This window comes from Erythrolamprus reginae, chromosome 5 (genome assembly GCF_031021105.1).
Source record: "Erythrolamprus reginae isolate rEryReg1 chromosome 5, rEryReg1.hap1, whole genome shotgun sequence".
NCBI classification, from domain to species: domain Eukaryota; kingdom Metazoa; phylum Chordata; class Lepidosauria; order Squamata; family Dipsadidae; genus Erythrolamprus; species Erythrolamprus reginae.
In genome coordinates, this window is record NC_091954.1 from 37618955 (window position 1) to 37636204 (window position 17250).

At 43.2% G+C, this 17250-nt stretch overlaps 1 protein-coding gene across 1 annotated transcript in view; it reads left to right on the plus strand.

The window, feature by feature from the left end:
* Positions 1-4445: 4445 nt before the first annotated feature.
* The window catches only part of CC2D2B (coiled-coil and C2 domain containing 2B), a 114913-nt gene continuing 102108 nt past the window's right edge, over positions 4446-17250 (plus strand). Inside the window, exons 1-3 of the mRNA XM_070752397.1 lie at positions 4446-4497; positions 6954-7033; positions 13250-13342. Of these exons, the coding sequence (XP_070608498.1) occupies positions 7019-7033; positions 13250-13342 (108 nt within the window). The 5' untranslated portion in view covers positions 4446-4497; positions 6954-7018. The remainder of the gene's footprint in view (positions 4498-6953; positions 7034-13249; positions 13343-17250) is intronic.

Here is a 17250-nt window from a genome sequence, read left to right on the forward strand (position 1 = left end):
TCGACGCATGCTCGCGCGGGTTTGCATGGTTCTCGAGCCTCCGAGGTTCGACTTAGAGGAGGGGGAAAAAAATCTGCTTTGTTTTTCCGCTGCGTCGGTATCGCCCCCTTCAGGTGGAGAAGAGTCCATGCGCATGCTCAGCATCAACGCGGGTGGAGCTACCTGAAAAGGGGGGGGGGGGTTAAGCTTTTTTTTCTTTTCTTTTTAATGTGGGCCAAGCTGTGAGGAGAAAAAAACTAGAAACCGATTCAATTTCAGTTTCGTTTAAGTTTGGCAAGGGAGGCAGAGAGGTAGCAGTGCTAGCTATTGGGATACAGAGCAGCAGAAAAGAAATCGTCCCTGTTTTTAGGGGAAAGTGTAACTTTTAATCTTTTTTCACCGTTGCATAGAGTTATTTCGACAGAAGACTATTTGGGGAAATAACTGTTTTTTTGTTAAATGTTTTGACAAAATCCAGAAAGATAATAAAGTGGGGTCAGACAAGATAAACAAAAAGCAAGCAACTTCGCTGTGAAAAAGAATGTTTTTAAAATAATGGCATAGTTATCCTGATAAATATTTTGAGAAGAGATTTGCAGCCCTTTCCCCCAAAGACAGTTTAATGCCTAAAGTATACAATGGTTTACTGCAGTCCTTTCTCAAGATTGTGTACAATTAATAACTAATATTTATTTAATCTTAGTATATTTTAATCCAATTTGCTTCTGACCACGCAATCTGGCCCCAATTTTCAACTAGATAAAAAAATAATAATTTCATTTTCCTATGAAGCAGAATAAAGTACTCAACTGCATATGTTGATGGTGGTTGTACAGTATACTGTATTAGCAAAAAGCCCAATTGAAGATTTTCTATTTATATATTACATAATGGTATAATTTGTATTATAACTTTCAAGGCATAATTCAATCAAAATAAGTATAACCTATTTCAGTGACATAACCTCTCGCCTCCCATTTTTAAAATATTAGATTGAAATTGGCATCAATGTAATCAACGTTGTTGGTATCAGATAGATATAGGTATAGATCTCCTGGGGAAAGGCTTAATAATTGAAATATCACAGGTAGAACATATTTATGTGCCCTGCTAGCTGATTTCAACATTGTGGAACATAAGAGAAAGGAGTCTTAAATAATGAATCAATTTGTAATTCCTTGCATCTTTAACATAAATTGGATGCAAATACAGTTTATTAAGTTGCATACATCATACACATATCAAATTTGTGATATTGTACACTGTTACATATATTACCAATCTGTAATTTTATGGGAAGAACTAGCTGATGATTTGCAAAACAACAGTGTTCTCACAAATATTATAAATTGGCTTTACTGCTTTATTTGATTTTTGCACAATTATTTATAAAAACTTGGTTTAGATAATACAGTACTTACATTTTCTAAACATCTTTAAAATTATGTTGTATTGACAGCTTTCATCTTCATAAAATTTGGATTCATAAAATTTGAGATCATTATAGTAATTGAATAAGTTTTTATTTGGTACCTTTTTTTCTGTCACTTAAAATTTTTCTAATATGTTCATGCTTCCAATTTATCCAGTTCATTATATAAATGTTATTAAAAACAGAAGTTAAATCTATACCTTTTTCAGGAAAACCTATCAGATAAATTGATCTTTAGGTTATTACATATGGAATGGAAAAACAGTGGCAAAATTTACAGCTTTAAAATTTACAAATTTTAAAACAAGCTATAATGTAACATGAGACATATCATAGCATAATTCCACATAAGTACAAGCTATTCTCAATGAACTCTTCAATAACTTTATGTGCAATCAGAAAAATATGCTAAAACATAAATATATTAAAAAGCCATGGACATAGTCCCAACAAATTAATTTTGATTAAAGTAATTGTATATTATTGTTTACTAATTGTCAAGCTAAAGTTATGTTGATATGATATACTGTACATATATTTTATAATTGTTTATATTTTATATTTTCCAGTTCATTAACATAAATGGATTCTGGTGACGATTTGGGGGCATTACTAGATAAAAAGAGTGAGGCAAGTTATGACAAATATTTTTAAATATATTATTTTCTAACGGATTTATTAATTATTAGATTTAATGGTTCTTTAGATAATTTGTTAAATATTGAGACTAATAAGCATGTGATTATATCAATTGTTTAGGGTTATTTTTTTAAAAGTGGCTTTGTATTCTTAAAGAATTTTTTTTAACAATTTCCTTTTGTTTTTTCAGAAAGAAAAAGTTCAGGAAAGACTTGAAAAGAAAAAAAAATATTTACCTAAAGGAAGTACTAGAAATCAGGTACTTTCATCAATATTAAAGTAGAATATAGTATATTCTTTAGAATTTTTGATTCTGCATAGTGGGTGGAGCTAACCTCCAAGAATGGGATGACACTGTCCCTCTTGCCTTAATTCCCTCTCTTTAACTCAGTTTTTGGCCTGAACAGGCAACGTCTTTTCTCACTTCCATTCTTCAGCTGTTTCCTTTCCATCGTTCATCTTGTTTTTCACTGTGAGTCCTTCTCAGCTGACTATTTTGACATTGGAGTTGCTGGGTCGAGCACGGTAAGGGCTTCAGCTATCTCCTCCTGCAGAGTTTCAAGCTGAGGGCCATTGCAATCCAAGTTTTTTTCCCCCCTTCATTCCAGCCTTGGGAGCTTTCCACTGCTTATCACTGTCCAGCTCAGATTGAGGCGTTGAGGTCCAGCCCTGATAGCATTCTCATTGTTTGCTGTCACAGTTTGCCCAAGTGTCACTGGACCTGTCACGTTGTGTGACCAACAGCCAGGAGAGCTTTCACGCTCTGTTACCGCTTGGCAAGGAGGTAACAGCACTGATCTTCGCCACGGATTGCACTCATGCGGCTGGCTGTCATCTGCCCTCCAGCATAGGGGTCTTTGCCCCACAGTCCAGTATTGCCGCCTGCAGTTTGGCTGCCTGTTTTTTGCTGCCATCTTCCAACAAAAAGTGCTGCCGTCCCCTCAGAGCCTGCCTGAGTTTCTGCCTGACTCCCCAGCATGAATTTGAATGGCTAGTTCTAGCCAAAGTGGCCCTCTGGAACCAACTCCCCCCAGAGATTAGAATTGCCCCCACCCTCCTTGTCTTTCGTAAGCTGCTTAAAACCCACCTCTGCCGCCAGGCATGGGGGATTTGAGACACTCTTTCCCCTAGGCCTCTACAATTTTATCCATGGTATATCTGTATGTATGTTTGGTTTTTATAATAATGGTTTTTTAACTGTTTTTAGTATTGGATTATTATATGCTGTTTTATTACTGTTGCTAGCCGCCCCAAGTCTGCGGAGAGGGGCGGCATATAAATCAACTAAATCAAATAAATAAATAAATAAATAAACAAACAAACAAACAAACAAACAAACAAACAAATAATTGTCACTTGGCCACACAGTGGGGAGGCAGCCATCTTTTCACTACTTAAGGCCTCTTTGTGGGAGGGTTGCCATTATGGCTCCAACATGGCCATCTAGTTGTAGCATCAGCCATTTTTGAGATGTAATGGCCATTTTGTCTCCTATAGGACACTACAGTCTGCCATTTTGAGTGCGAGGGTGGCCATTTTAAGCCTACTTCGTCCATTTATATTAGCGGTGGCCATTTTCTAGGATAGCGGCCATTTTTACCACCTGGGTATGGCAGACCTAGGAGAGAGCAAGCATTAAAAACACTCAACCAGCATACAGTGCCAGCAGCCTCAGTCTCAGAGACCTCGCCTGCAGCAGCCAGGCCTTCCCCCCCACACTACCGTGTTGATTTCTGTTGTTTTCTGCTTGTACTGCACTTAGGTGTAAGAGTGTATCAAATAAAAATATCAAATACTACTTGTTAAAATGGCAAATGTAATTCAAGATAAATGTAACTCAGATATAAAGTACAGTACTGTAATGGAAATTGAGGTTTGTGGCAATTGTTGAAAAAAGGTTATGAACTGGAATGGAAAATAAAGGAGTGGAAAATAAAACTTCCAATACTATAATGCCTCTTTAAAAAATACACAGTGTACAATTCAATGCAAAATTTGTGTTGCTGAACTTTGATAACTACATTATAAAAAAGAGGCAAAAAAGAGTAACCAAATTGTTCAAGCTGAGAAAAAGTTGTAATATGAGATACATAAATTAAAGGAAACATGACAGAGAACTATAAAACAAGTACCCATAGTGTGTGATGAAAGTGGACAAAAATAATTGTTTTGCATTCATACTTTTTGAATCAGCTTATAATTGCAGGAAATAAGAGGATTTAAATGGAAAAACCTGGAAAATAAAATGCTTTACAAATATCTGTCCTGGAGGAAAGATGGGATATATATTTATTAAATCAATCAATCAATCAATCAATCAATCAGTCATACAGGAATGTAGTTTTTATAGTATATTAGCATTTTTTCTTATTCAATTTAGCAAACTGAAGATAACCTATATGATGAAAGAATACAAACAGAAGCCCAAGAACAAACTCCACAGAAAGGTAACTCAGTGTTCTATTTGAGTGGATATAAAATTTAGAAACATTTAGTGTGCCTCAAATTGACTTTTATTGTTTCATTTTATTATTATTTTACAGGATCTTTATTTCATTTTATGTTTTTATGCATACTTTTCAATATTAAAAACAATTACTGGAAAGATATCCTGTCTTGACTTCACAATTTAATATTTTATTAGAGTAAATCAGAATGAAAAAAGCTGCACTTTAAAAAATAAAAATGCTCAAATATCACAGTACAGTGTTCCATTCTCAACAATGTAGAAATATTTCAACATTAACTATAACATTAAAATAATTTGTAATATTTTGTTGTTCCTGTATCTAAAATTTCAAAAATTAGTTGTGAATGCACTTTTGCCAAATAACTGGAAAAGCACTGTTTTCTCAGTGCTGGTGCTCTATCTTTAGCACAATGATTCTTAAAATGGGAGTTTTAAACAATACTCAAGCGGTAATTTGGGTATATGTTGAGGGTAATGAGACATCAGCTAAGTCGGGTGTCAAACTGGTGGCCTGCCGGCTGGATGCATCACACACAAGTCACATCCATTCCATCTCTGTGAAAGCAAAAAAAACCATTTTATATTCTATATTCTTTTTTTTCCTTTAAATACACTTTTATGTGAAAACCTATTTGTGAATTGTTTAATTTGTTGTACTGTAGTAAATCAGTATCATTGCACCTTGGCCAATAATCTAGCCTTCTAGAGAATTTATGAACAAAAGTATAGCTTTTGAAGAGAAATGATCACTTGAGTCGCTTTGTAAACCAGTGAGTGTTAGCAACCATACGATTTGGCCTCGCATTGGAGTTCTTCTCCCACCTCCACCCCGAACCTCTTTTTGCAATGCCCTGTCTCCAACAACAGTGTCAAACGGGGTCTCACAGAACAGGCCATACGCCACCTCTTGGATATCTGAACCATAGAGGTCATTCCAGATGACCAGTGGAGACAGGGTTTTTATATAATCCTATTCATTGTACCAAAGTCTTTGGGGGGAGGATGGAGAGCCATACTAGATCTAAAGCTCCTCAATACCCACTTGGTCTACAGGAGATTCAAGATGAGTTTCCTGTCATCTATCCTGGAGGGAATTCGTCCTGGGGAATTTCTGGACTCAACAGACTTATTGGAGGCTTACCTCTACATACCAATTCTGTTAGAACATCGCATTGATGAGTGGAAGAGAATGGAACTCTATTCAAACATGATGAGTGGGGATGGGGGAATGGAAGGAGAGGCATTGCTTCTGCAAATACTCATAAAGAGCAATTGATGCAAATAAAGGGAGAGAAGGGGAATGGAACTCCGTTCAAACTTGATGGGGTGGGATGGAAGGCAAGGCATTGCTTGCTCCTTCGATTGGCTGGGGCAGAGTGTCCCATGCTCCAAAAGCCCAGGTTGAATGGGGTTTTGTGCCCATTCAGAGAAAGGCCTGTGACTAAGCAGTTGTGATGGGAGAGGCTGTAACAGAAGATTGGTGTAATGTGGGTGTATCTAGGCTCGCACAACAGCTCGTGCGGCTACATTCTGGACCAGCTGTAGTCTACGAAACCTCCTCAGGGTTAGCCCCATGTAGAGCATGTTGCAATAATTTAACCATTAGGTGATAAGGGCATGAGTGACTGTGAGAAGATGATCCAAGTAGAGTTGCAATTGGTACACTAGGCGAATCTGTGCAAAGGTCCCCCTAGCTACAGCTATCAGATGTTGGTCTAATCTTAGCTGTCAGTGTAGGAGGACACCCAAATTGTGAATCCATTCTGAGGGGCGTAATTTTCCCCCTCCCAGAACCAAGGATGGACAGTCAATATAATCTTTTAGAGGCAATACCTACAGCCATTTGGTCTTGTCAGGGTTAAGTCTGAGCCTGTTCACTCCCATCCAGAACCTCACAGCCTCCAGGCACTGGCACATCATATCCACTGCTTCACTGAACTGACATGGCATGGAGATATATAACTGGGTATCATCAGCATATTGCTGGTACCTCACCACGTGTCATCAGATGATCTCATCCAGTGGTTTCATGTAAATGTTAAATAGGAGAGAGGACTGAACCCTGAGGCACCCCACAGAGGAGGAGACTGGGGGTTGACCTCTGTCTTTCTGCCAACACCAAATGCGATCAACCAGAAAGATAGGAGGAGAATCACTGTATCACGGTATCTTCAACTCCCAATTCCTTAATTGTCACAGAAGGATACCATGGTCAAAGCAGCTGAGAGGTCAATCCTATTAAATATTGATTCATTTGGAATTTTGCTAAGTGTATGTCTCTGTATGTGGCTCATATGCAAAATGCAACCATTTAACAGCTATAGTCACATATTTTACTGTTAGCAATAAGATCTACAGTGTATATACTACAGGGACAATGAAATAACTCTCTCACAAACTGCATTCTAAAAATATATGCTTTCTTGATTCTAGTTGTGGCTGAAATAGAAGAACAAGATTCATTAACCGAAGCATTACGGGACAGGGTAAAAGAAAAGATGAAAACTGTCAAGGTGATAGTTTTAATTGGTTTGTAACTAAATAAAAAAATAGAGAATGTTGATTTATGTTTCTATGAAAGAAAAAAAGATAATCTAATGTAAAAGATTCACCTTCAAGATCACTTGAAGTATCCTTGAAAAAAGTGGGTTATGTTAAAAGTAATATACTAAATACAGCATACAGTAATACCTCGTCTTACGAACCTAATTGGTTCCAGGGGGAGGTTCGTAAGACGAAAAGTTCGTAAGACGAAACATTGTTTCCCATAGGAAACAATGTAACATCAATCTGTGCAACGAACCCCCCCCCCGCAAAAAACCACCGCCGCCCGATTGTCACCTTTTGAAACAGCTGGGGGTGCTTCCCAGCGTCCTCCTGAACCCGAACGCCAAACCCGAACTTCCAGATTCGGCGTTCGGGAGGCCGCCGAGAAGCCCACCGGCTGTTTTAAAAGGTGACAGCTGGGCAGCGGGGCTTCCCAGCGGCCTCCCGAACGCCGAACCCGGAAGTATGGCAAAAGTTCGGGTTCGGGAGGCCGCTGGGAAGCCCCGCCGCCCGGCTGTCACCTTTTAAAACAGCCGGGCGGCTTCTCAGAAGCCTCCCGAACGCTGAACCCGGAAGTTCGGGTTTGGCGTTCAGGTTCAGGAGGACGCTGGGAAGCCCCCTGGCTGTTTTAAAAGGTGACAGCCGGGCGGCGGGGCTTCCCAGCGGCCTCCCAAACCCGAACTTTTGCCGAACTTCCAGGTTCGGCGTTTGGGAGGCTGCTGGGAAGCCCCGCTGCCTGGCTGTCACCTTTTAAAACAGCCGGGGGGCTTCTCGGAGGCCTCCCGAACGCCGAACCCGGAAGTTTGGGTTTGACGTTCGGGTTCAGGAGCACGCTGGGAAGCCCCCTGGCTGTTTCAAAAAGTGACAGCCGGGCGGCGGGGATTCTCAGCGGCGGCAGCAGCGGGTTCATAAGAAGAAAAAAGTTCGTAAGAAGAGGCAAAAATTTCCTGAAACCCGGGTTCGTATCTCGGGTTGTTCGTAAGACGAGGGGTTCGTATCATGAGGTACCACTGTATTTATTTTAGTCTGTGCAGGAAAAAGATTTTTCTCACAAACAAAATTCTGTAGCAGGATTTCAAAACAATCAAGAACCAAATGCTGAGGTAACAAAACTTTTGTAAAAAAAGATTCCTGAAAGTAATAAACTATTTTTTTGATTCAGTTTCAGGATATTAATTACTACCTGATAACTGTGCTTCGCTACAAAACTATGTGATGGGGCTTGATAAATTGACACTTAAAGGTTAAAAATTAATGAGTAGTTAAAAAAAGAACTGTGTTATTTTGTTAGAGATGGTAAATTAATTTTCTGTTACATATGAAGACATTATTTGCATAGCATAGATTTTCAATTTGTCCTTCAAATGAATGGCTCAGGACCTCCCGGTAAACAACATTCTGACTGGAGGATGATCAGGCTGTCAGGTGAACACTGTCTCTGGAGCATGCCACATAGGCCATGGGAAAAACAGGCAGCTTCCCTTACTTGTGATTTCCTAATTGCATCTGTAAATATTTTCCTAGGTTTTTTGCTTCTTTTCCCTTTAACTGGTGTTAAGTAGAAGAAACAGATATGTCTGAACTGAGGTGAAAAAAAACTGTCTCTGCCTACCAGAATCCATTGGTATTCATCTGGTTAGCATCCTGTTAATATATCAGAGAGTTGAAGGATGTTTGGAAACTCAAACAGTATTTACTGTGTGAGCAAGGAGACTGCTTGCTGTTGTGAAAGCAAAAACGAAACTGAAATTCCTGTTTGTGTTTTGCATTTGGATCAGATTTCAGAGTTCTCGGATAGGGGCGGCATACAAATCTAATAAATTATTACAGTGATCCCCCGTTTATTGCGTCCCCAACCATTGCGAACAGGGTACTTCGCTATTTTTCAACCCGGAAGTCAAAAATACCATCTACGCATGCGTGCCGGGCACGCATGCGTAGATGGCAGCGGCTTCCCTGGGTCTTCCCCCTCTTGCTGGCGTCAGCGAGGAGTTTCCCCACCGCCCACGCAAACTCCTCGCTGCCGCTCGCCCGCCCTTCGCCTGCCCACGCCGTTCGCTCCCCCCTCTTGCTGTCGGGAGGGCGAGAAGCCCTCCCCAGCACCCGCTCGCCCGCCCTTCGCCCTGGCGGAGAAATTCCAGCCCCCACCTGGTCCCGCCCGATCCTCCTCCCTGAGGCAGCTCGCCCTCCCATGGCCGCTTCCTCCACCCTCTATTGCAAGCCTCTCTCCTCCCATATTCTGCCCCCCTCCCAGCTTCCAAGCCGCATTCGCCTTCCTCCGCCACCACCAGCATCCAGCTCCCGGCCAAGCAGCCAGGAAAGCCGAGCCGGGCGTGGCTGGGAACATCGGCGCGGGAGGCAGGAGACGGCCGCCGTCACCGCCATACGCGGCTCGGCTTCCCTGGCTGCTGCTCCGGTCGCCCGATCCGTCTCCTGCCTCCCGTGCCGATGTTCCCTGCCAAGCCTGGCTCGGATTCCCTGGCTGCTTGGTCGGGGGGGGGGGGGGGGGGGGCTCGGCCGAAAGGAGCTGGAGACGCAGAGCTGAACACACCCCTTCATCCCCAAAGGCCGGCCTTTTTGTCTGGGAGGGAAGATGACGTGCCGGTGGCACAGGGGCGAGGGGCGGGAGGCAAATCGCTGCGTCTCCAGCCCCTTTTGGCCGACCCCCCCCCCTCCGGCCAAGCAGCCAGGGAAGCCGAACTGGGCTTGGCGGGGAACATCGGCACGGGAGGCAGCTTCTGCCGGACATGGGCAATGGGCGGGACAGAGAAGCGGGGAGAATCAGGAGGCTCCTTTGGCAGCTGGGGGCTGCCTGGCTTTGTTGTTTTGGCTGCAGCGGGTGCCAGGCAGCCTCCAGCCGCCAAAGGAACCTCCTGATTCTTCCCGCTTCTCTGTCCCGCCCATTGCCCGTGTCCGGCAGAAGCTGCTGCCTTATTGCTCTTTGCCGGCGGGATGCAAAGTGCTGGGGTGGGAGGGTGTCCTGACAGCCCCCCCACCCATATGCTTCGCCTCCCGCCGGGCAAGAGCGCTCGGGTGGCAACTTCTTCTAGATACGGGCGATGTCCACGCTCTCTCTCGGCGCTTTCGAGCCGAGTCCGTGAGCGAGTTCGCTCCCAGACTCGGCTCGAAGGCGGCGAGAGACAGCGCCAGGAACGGGCCTGTCCACGCTCTCTCTCGCCGCTTTCGAGCCGAGTCCGTGAGCGAGTTCGCTCCCGGACTCGGCTCGAAGGCGGCGAGAGACAGCGCCAGGAACGGGCCTGTCCACGCTCTCTCTCGCCGCTTTCGAGCCGAGTCCGTGAGCGAGTTCGCTCCCGGACTCGGCTCGAAGGCGGCGAGAGACAGCGCCAGGAACGGGCCTGTCAACGCTCTCTCTCGCCGCTTTCGAGCCGAGTCCGTGAGCGAGTTCGCTCCCGGACTCGGCTCGAAGGCGGCGAGAGACAGCGCCAGGAACGGGCCTGTCAACGCTCTCTCTCGCCGCTTTCGAGCCGAGTCCGTGAGCGAGTTCGCTCCCGGACTCGGCTCGAAGGCGGCGAGAGAGAGCGCCAGGAACGGGCCTGTCAACGCTCTCTCTCGCCGCTTTCGAGCCGAGTCCGTGAGCGAGTTCGCTCCCGGACTCGGCTCGAAGGCGGCGAGAGAGAGCGCCAGGAACGGGCCTGTCAACGCTCTCTCTCGCCGCTTTCGAGCCGAGTCCGTGAGCGAGTTCGCTCCCGGACTCGGCTCGAAGGCGGCGAGAGAGAGCGCCAGGAACGGGCCTGTCAACGCTCTCTCTCGGCGCTTTCGAGCCGAGTCCGTGAGCGAGTTCGCTCCCGGACTCGGCTCGAAGGCGGCGAGAGAGAGCGCCAGGAACGGGCCTGTCAACGCTCTCTCTCGCCGCTTTCGAGCCGAGTCCGTGAGCGAGTTCGCTCCCGGACTCGGCTCGAAGGCGGCGAGAGAGAGCGCCAGGAACGGGCCTGTCAACGCTCTCTCTCGCCGCTTTCGAGCCGAGTCCGTGAGCGAGTTCGCTCCCGGACTCGGCTCGAAGGCGGCGAGAGACAGCGCCAGGAACGGGCCTGTCAACGCTCTCTCTCGGCGCTTTCGAGCCGAGTCCGTGAGCGAGTTCGCTCCCGGACTCGGCTCGAAGGCGGCGAGAGACAGCGCCAGGAACGGGCCTGTCAACGCTCTCTCTCGGCGCTTTCGAGTCGAGTCCGTGAGCGAGTTCGCTCCCGGAATCGGCTCGAAGGCGGCGAGAGACAGCGCCAGGAACGGGCCTGTCAACGCTCTCTCTCGGCGCTTTCGAGCCGAGTCCGTGAGCGAGTTCGCTCCCGGAATCGGCTCGAAAGCGCCGAGACAGCGCCCCCCGGACCCCCAACCCGGGTTTGGGGGGCTGCTAGGAAGCCCCCCATGCCGGCGGCAAACAGCCGCGCCGCCCCCAATCTTCGGCTCCTCGCTAGCGCTGTGGGAGTAAAAACACCGTCTGCACATGCGCAGACGGTGTTTTTACTTCCGCATCGCTACTTCGCGAAAACCCGCTCGTTGCGGGGGCTCCTGGAACGGAACCCTCGCAACGAGCGGGGGATCACTGTATTATTATTTTCAGGTGGGGAAGGGGGAGTAGAGTCTATTTGGAATTGGGTGGCATATAAATATTACAAACAAACAAACTCCTTAGCATTAGAGCTTGAAAATAATAATATAAGAATACTCATGCTTCGATGGTCATTTTGAAAAATCCTTTCTTATTGAGCACCTAGAAGCCAACAGGAACATACGGGGCAAATTTCAAGTTTGTAGGCTTTATGTTCTGGAGATTTTGTGATTAATGTGTGAGTGGTTTTCGCTTTTATATATATATTGATGAGAAAGGAATAGTTTTGTAGAACTTAATTCAGGCCGTACTGCCTATGATAAATAGAAGAATGAATGATCCTTTCTTAATTTTTAATCTTTTACTAAATATTATTAAAAGTTAATGTTGATGTTCTATATAATCTGTGTAAATACCGTATATCTCCAATCTTCTAACAGGATTAGAAATACAGCATACATGAGATATTTGTTTATCCTTTTTCGGAGCTTTCAATGGCGAGAGAAAATAATAAAAAGTTGGGACGTAAAGAAAAAAATGAAAGCAAATGAATTGCACATATTTACCTGTACTGGAGTTTTAAGATTGAATCTTGGTTGGGAAATACAGTAGCTACGGATAATGTACTTTTTTATTTGAATGTTGATGTGAAGAAAAAGAAAAGTTGCACATTGGAGGGTTTTTTTCCCAGACAGCAGGAAGCCTGAATCTTCCTGCTTTCAAGCTTCTAGTTGATCCTAATGGGTCTATTCGTTTTAACTTTAAAAAACAGAATTGTTTTCCTTCCTTTTAAAATCTGATCTAGTTTTTGAAAAAATGTTTTCTAGCAAAATTCTGTTCAGTTTCATATTTATATTTCTTTTTAAACTATTGGTACAAACATCAGGGAGGATCCAGAAAGCTTAATAAAATATAAATGATCTGTATCTGGAAGGACAAAAAAACAAACAAACAGGAAAGGCCCTTTGAAATAATGTCAGCCCAAAGCTAACAAGTCTGTCAAATATAACAACAAAAGGTTAAATAGCAAAAAATGGATAGGTAGCAACTGAACTAACTTGCTGACATTTCCCCATTCTTTTGTTTCAACAAGTATTATGAATATATCTAAATTTTGATTGTCACACTTGAAACAACAATTAATATGTAACATTCCTAGAACTGGTGAGGCCATAGAAAATAGGTAATTAGTAATCACTGTATTTTTTCATTATATCTTCCCAGGATTATTTAAAATGTGGTAAATGGATCAAGATGCTATTTCAAAATATCTAAACTCAGTGTTTATTTAGATTTTGGGATGGATTATGAAGATTTAGCAGTATAGGATAATTTAAGGAAATCTTATCTTTGTGCCTATTGTTAATTTACAAATGTATATGAACAAGTTACATAGTTTTAAGTAAAAGGTATGCATTTTTGAAACAACAATGTTTCACTGAGGAGTGGATGGATGCTATTATAAAACCAAGCATAATATTTGAGCAGTAACTGTTACTTTAAAAGAATATGAGGACAAATAAAGGAAAATATCATTTAGAAGAAAATAAAAGGTTGTTCTATGTCTGGTACAATCTATCAACAGTTATTTATCTATCTGTTCTTTTATCATTCTTAGAATGAAGTACCCTTGGATGAGGGTTTTGAATTTTTTACATCAACTTTTGAAGACCACTCCAATATGAAAGAACTTGATACAAATGTTGGACAGGTATTATATTCTTTACATATGAATTGTCTTTTTCTTCTTTTATTTGAGTGGCTATTTCTTTCTTTCTTTTTTTAAAACATTTTTTATTTGGAGTTTTATTTTCACACCATACATATTTTGTGGACAGTGTATTGACTGGGTCAAATCTTTTTAAAGCAATGCTAACAATTCAAATAAGTATGTGTAATCCTAATCTTTAAGTTTCAACAATTATATTCTCTCTTTATAATAATTATCATTAATTCATTTAAACATAGATAATATTTCTTTGTGCCATGTATTTGTTATTCCCTACTAAATTACTAATATTTAATATTTTGAAAATTACTCATTATTCCACCATAACTTCAAGATTCCAAATACCATATTTTTGGAGTATAAGAGGCACCATTTTACTCCCCAAAAGAGGGTGAAAACTTGAGTGCGTCTTATACACTGAATGTAACTTCACCCAGCCACTCCCACTCTTTGGTCGCTGCCTGCCAACAATTTACCTCCTTCAGCAAACAGCAGCAGAGCCTGATTAGCCCAAGCCACTGATTATCTGCCTCCCAACACTCAGCTAATTGATTGAGATTGCTGCCAAGCCCACATATTAAAATGAGGCAAAGGCTGAAACTGCCTTTTTTGCTACAAGGAGGTAAGTCAGTAACTATAAATGTCTATAGAATATTCAAATTATTAGACTTGTTTTTTAAAGACTGCTTTATTATTGTTCTAGACAACTTAACAAAATGAATAAGTTTTTTTTAATAAGTGCTTGATCTGAAGAGGCCAAGTGCTATTGTATCTTCTTTTAAATAACAGAGAATACTTCCAGAAAGCCACATCAATTTTAAAGATCTGTAAAAGTACAATCTGAAATGTCCTGTTTTAGTATTAAGTATTAGTATTAAGATAAGACAGCTGAATTAAATCCTGACTGTCATGTTTGGAGTAGATCTATTTAAATAATTGGGAGGAGTTAGTGTGATTACATTTAAGAAAACTTTCTAGGATTAATATACTGTCCTAATGTACATTTTTCCAATTCTTTGCTATTTCTATGGGTCATGCACACATGCACAGAAATACACAGTAAACAGTGTATATCTAATTAGGCATACATTAGAGATATACACTGTTTGCTGTGTAGCAAATTGCTGGAAGGCAGAGGCCCTTTTCTTCTTGTTTACCTCCCCCAAAACTAAGGTGTGTTTTATACTCCAGTGTATATTATACTCCAAAAAAATATGGTGTACAGTAAAGCCAAATATTAACAATATTTAATAAATCTCAAAATCCCCACAATTTCTAATCCTTCATATTTTAAATTCACAATAAACTTTAACACACTATGAATGTTGATAATACCATTAGATTACCTAATTCTAATTTCCATCTACTAAGCTTAAATTTATTTTTAGTTAGAGTAAGTTGTATTATCTGTTATTATATATACTACTATTTTCCGTATTTGTATTTTTTCATTTTGTTACTACCGTATATACTCGAGTATAAGCTGAGTTTTTCAGCCCCAAAAATGGGCTTAAAAACCCGACCTCGGCTTATACTCGGGTCACCACAAGAGGGCGCCGAATCACCACAAGAGGGTGCCCCGCGGGAGCCTGGCAGGCATTGCTGGCTTGGGCGAGTGAGGGAGCTATGGCAGGTGCCTGCTGAGGCAGCTTCGGGGGCGCCTTTGGGAGGGCTGGACGCAGGGACTGGGCTGTGGAAGTCACACTTTTACACCCTCTGCGGCTCCAACGATGCTGGAGCTCTTGGGGCTATGGTTGGCTGGTGCCTTTACTTGAGCCGGGAAGAGGAGGCACCTGCCCCACCCCTCCCACAGCTCCAACGGCGTGTGAGAAGGGAAAAACGCGATGGGAAGCCGGTGAGGTGGGGGGGTGGATTCCTGCTTCTGTCTTCTCACCCCCCCCACCTCACCAGCTTCCCATTTTCCCCCTCTTGCGCGCTGTTTGAGCGGTTGGCTGGCGCCTTTGCTTGAGCCGGGGAGAGGAGGCACTTGCGAGAAGACAGAAGTTCCAGTTGTAAGGGCAAAGGGCTCTCCAAGTGAAGCGGCTGTGGGGAGGGTGGGGCCGTTGCCTCCTCTCCCCGGCTCAAGCAAAGACGCCAGCCAACTGCTCCTCCGAGGAAAAGGCTCGTTGCTCTCTCTCTCGTTCTCCTGCCGCTACAAGGATTTTAAATTTATTTTTAAAATACCGGTACTTAAATAAATAATTATGCTGTCGGCTGCTTCCCCTTCTCCTCTTTTCCGGTCATGGAGGAAAAGGAGGAGGAGGAAAGGAAACAGGCGAGGGTTCTTCTTTCTTTCCTCTTCCTCCTTTTCCTCTGCGGCTGCAGGCTACTCTGGATCTCCTCCTCCTCCTCCTCCATTCCTTGCTGCTGTCCCAAGTGGATCTCCTTAGCAAATCTGCTTCCCCGAACAGCACATGGGGCAATAAAGGGAGACGGAGGAGGAGAGAGCCAGCAAGCTAAAGTGGGGGGTGGGGGACGGCATGAACTCTCTCCAGGCTTTAGAAGCCCCCAACCGGAGAGAGAAGCAGATTTGTTAAAGAGATCCGCTTGGTACGGCAGCAGGGGAAGGAGGAGGAGAACAGCTCTTTCCTTTCCTCCTCCTCCCCCTGCTGCCATCCTAAGTGGATCTCTTTAGCAAATCTGCTTCCCTGCACAACACATGGAGCAGTAAAGGGAGACGAGGAGGAGGGAGGATCAGGGGTGGGAGATCCAGCCAGCGAGCCAGCCAGCAAGCTAAAGGGGGGGGGGGGGGACGGACGGCATGAGCTCTCTCCAGGCTTCTAAAAACTCAAGTTTAAAGAGCCCTGGGTTAGGGTTAAAAATGCAAGAGTCTTCAAACCTGGAAAGATTAAGGCTTGTGGACTTCAACTCCTACTCCTGAAGTAGCATGGCTGGTGCAGGAATTCTGGGAGTTGAAGTCCACTAGTCTTAAAACTGTCAAGTTTAAAGAGCCCTGAGTTAGGGTTAGAAATGCAAGAGTCTTCAAACCTGGAAAGATTAAGGCTTGTGGACTTCAACTCCTACTCCTGAAGTACCATGGCTGGTGCAGGAATTCTGGGAGTTGAAGTCCACTAGTCTTAAAACTGTCAAGTTTAAAGAGCCCTGGGTTAGAGTTAGAAATGCAAGTATCTTCAAACCTTAAGGCTTGTGGACTTCAACTCCCACTGCTGAAGTAGTATGGCTGGTGCAGGAATTCTGGGAGTTAAAGTCCACCTGTCTTAAAACTGTCAAGTTTAAAGACCCCTGGGTTAGGTTTAGAAATAAGTTTTAGCTTGGTTGCTGATTGAGCTACTTTTTTTACTTTTTAATTTATTGTTATTACCAGATTGCTTTTGTTTACCCTCTTTTAAATTTACAGAGCTAGTTTACTGGTTTTCTTTAAAATAAATATTCTAAAACATTTAATCTACTGATGTCTCAATTAATGTAATTTTATTGGTTTCCATTTTTATAAGTTACCAGTAGCCACTGCATTTTCTAACCTCAGCTTATACTTGGGTCAATAAGTTTTCCCAGTTTTTGTGGCAAAAACTGGTGCCTCAGCTTATACTCGGGTCGGCTTATACTCGAGTATAGACGGTATATTTTCTCATTATCCATAATCTCTGAACCTTTTTGAAATTCCATCATTTATTGACATTTTAGGCAGCCTTTTATCTCACTCCTATAGAGGCCCCACAGAGGCTTCTCCCTGCCTTTTCCAGCCCTGTTTCCTCCCAGGAGATTCCTAGAGAGGCACCACGGAGGCTTCTCCCTGCCTTTTCCCATTACAGTTTCAGAGGCTTACGTTTGTAAATGGAAAATGGTTCTTGAGAAGAGACAAAAAAATCTTGAACACCCGGTTCTTATCTAGAAAAGTTCGTAAGAAGAGGCGTTCTTAGGTAGAGGTA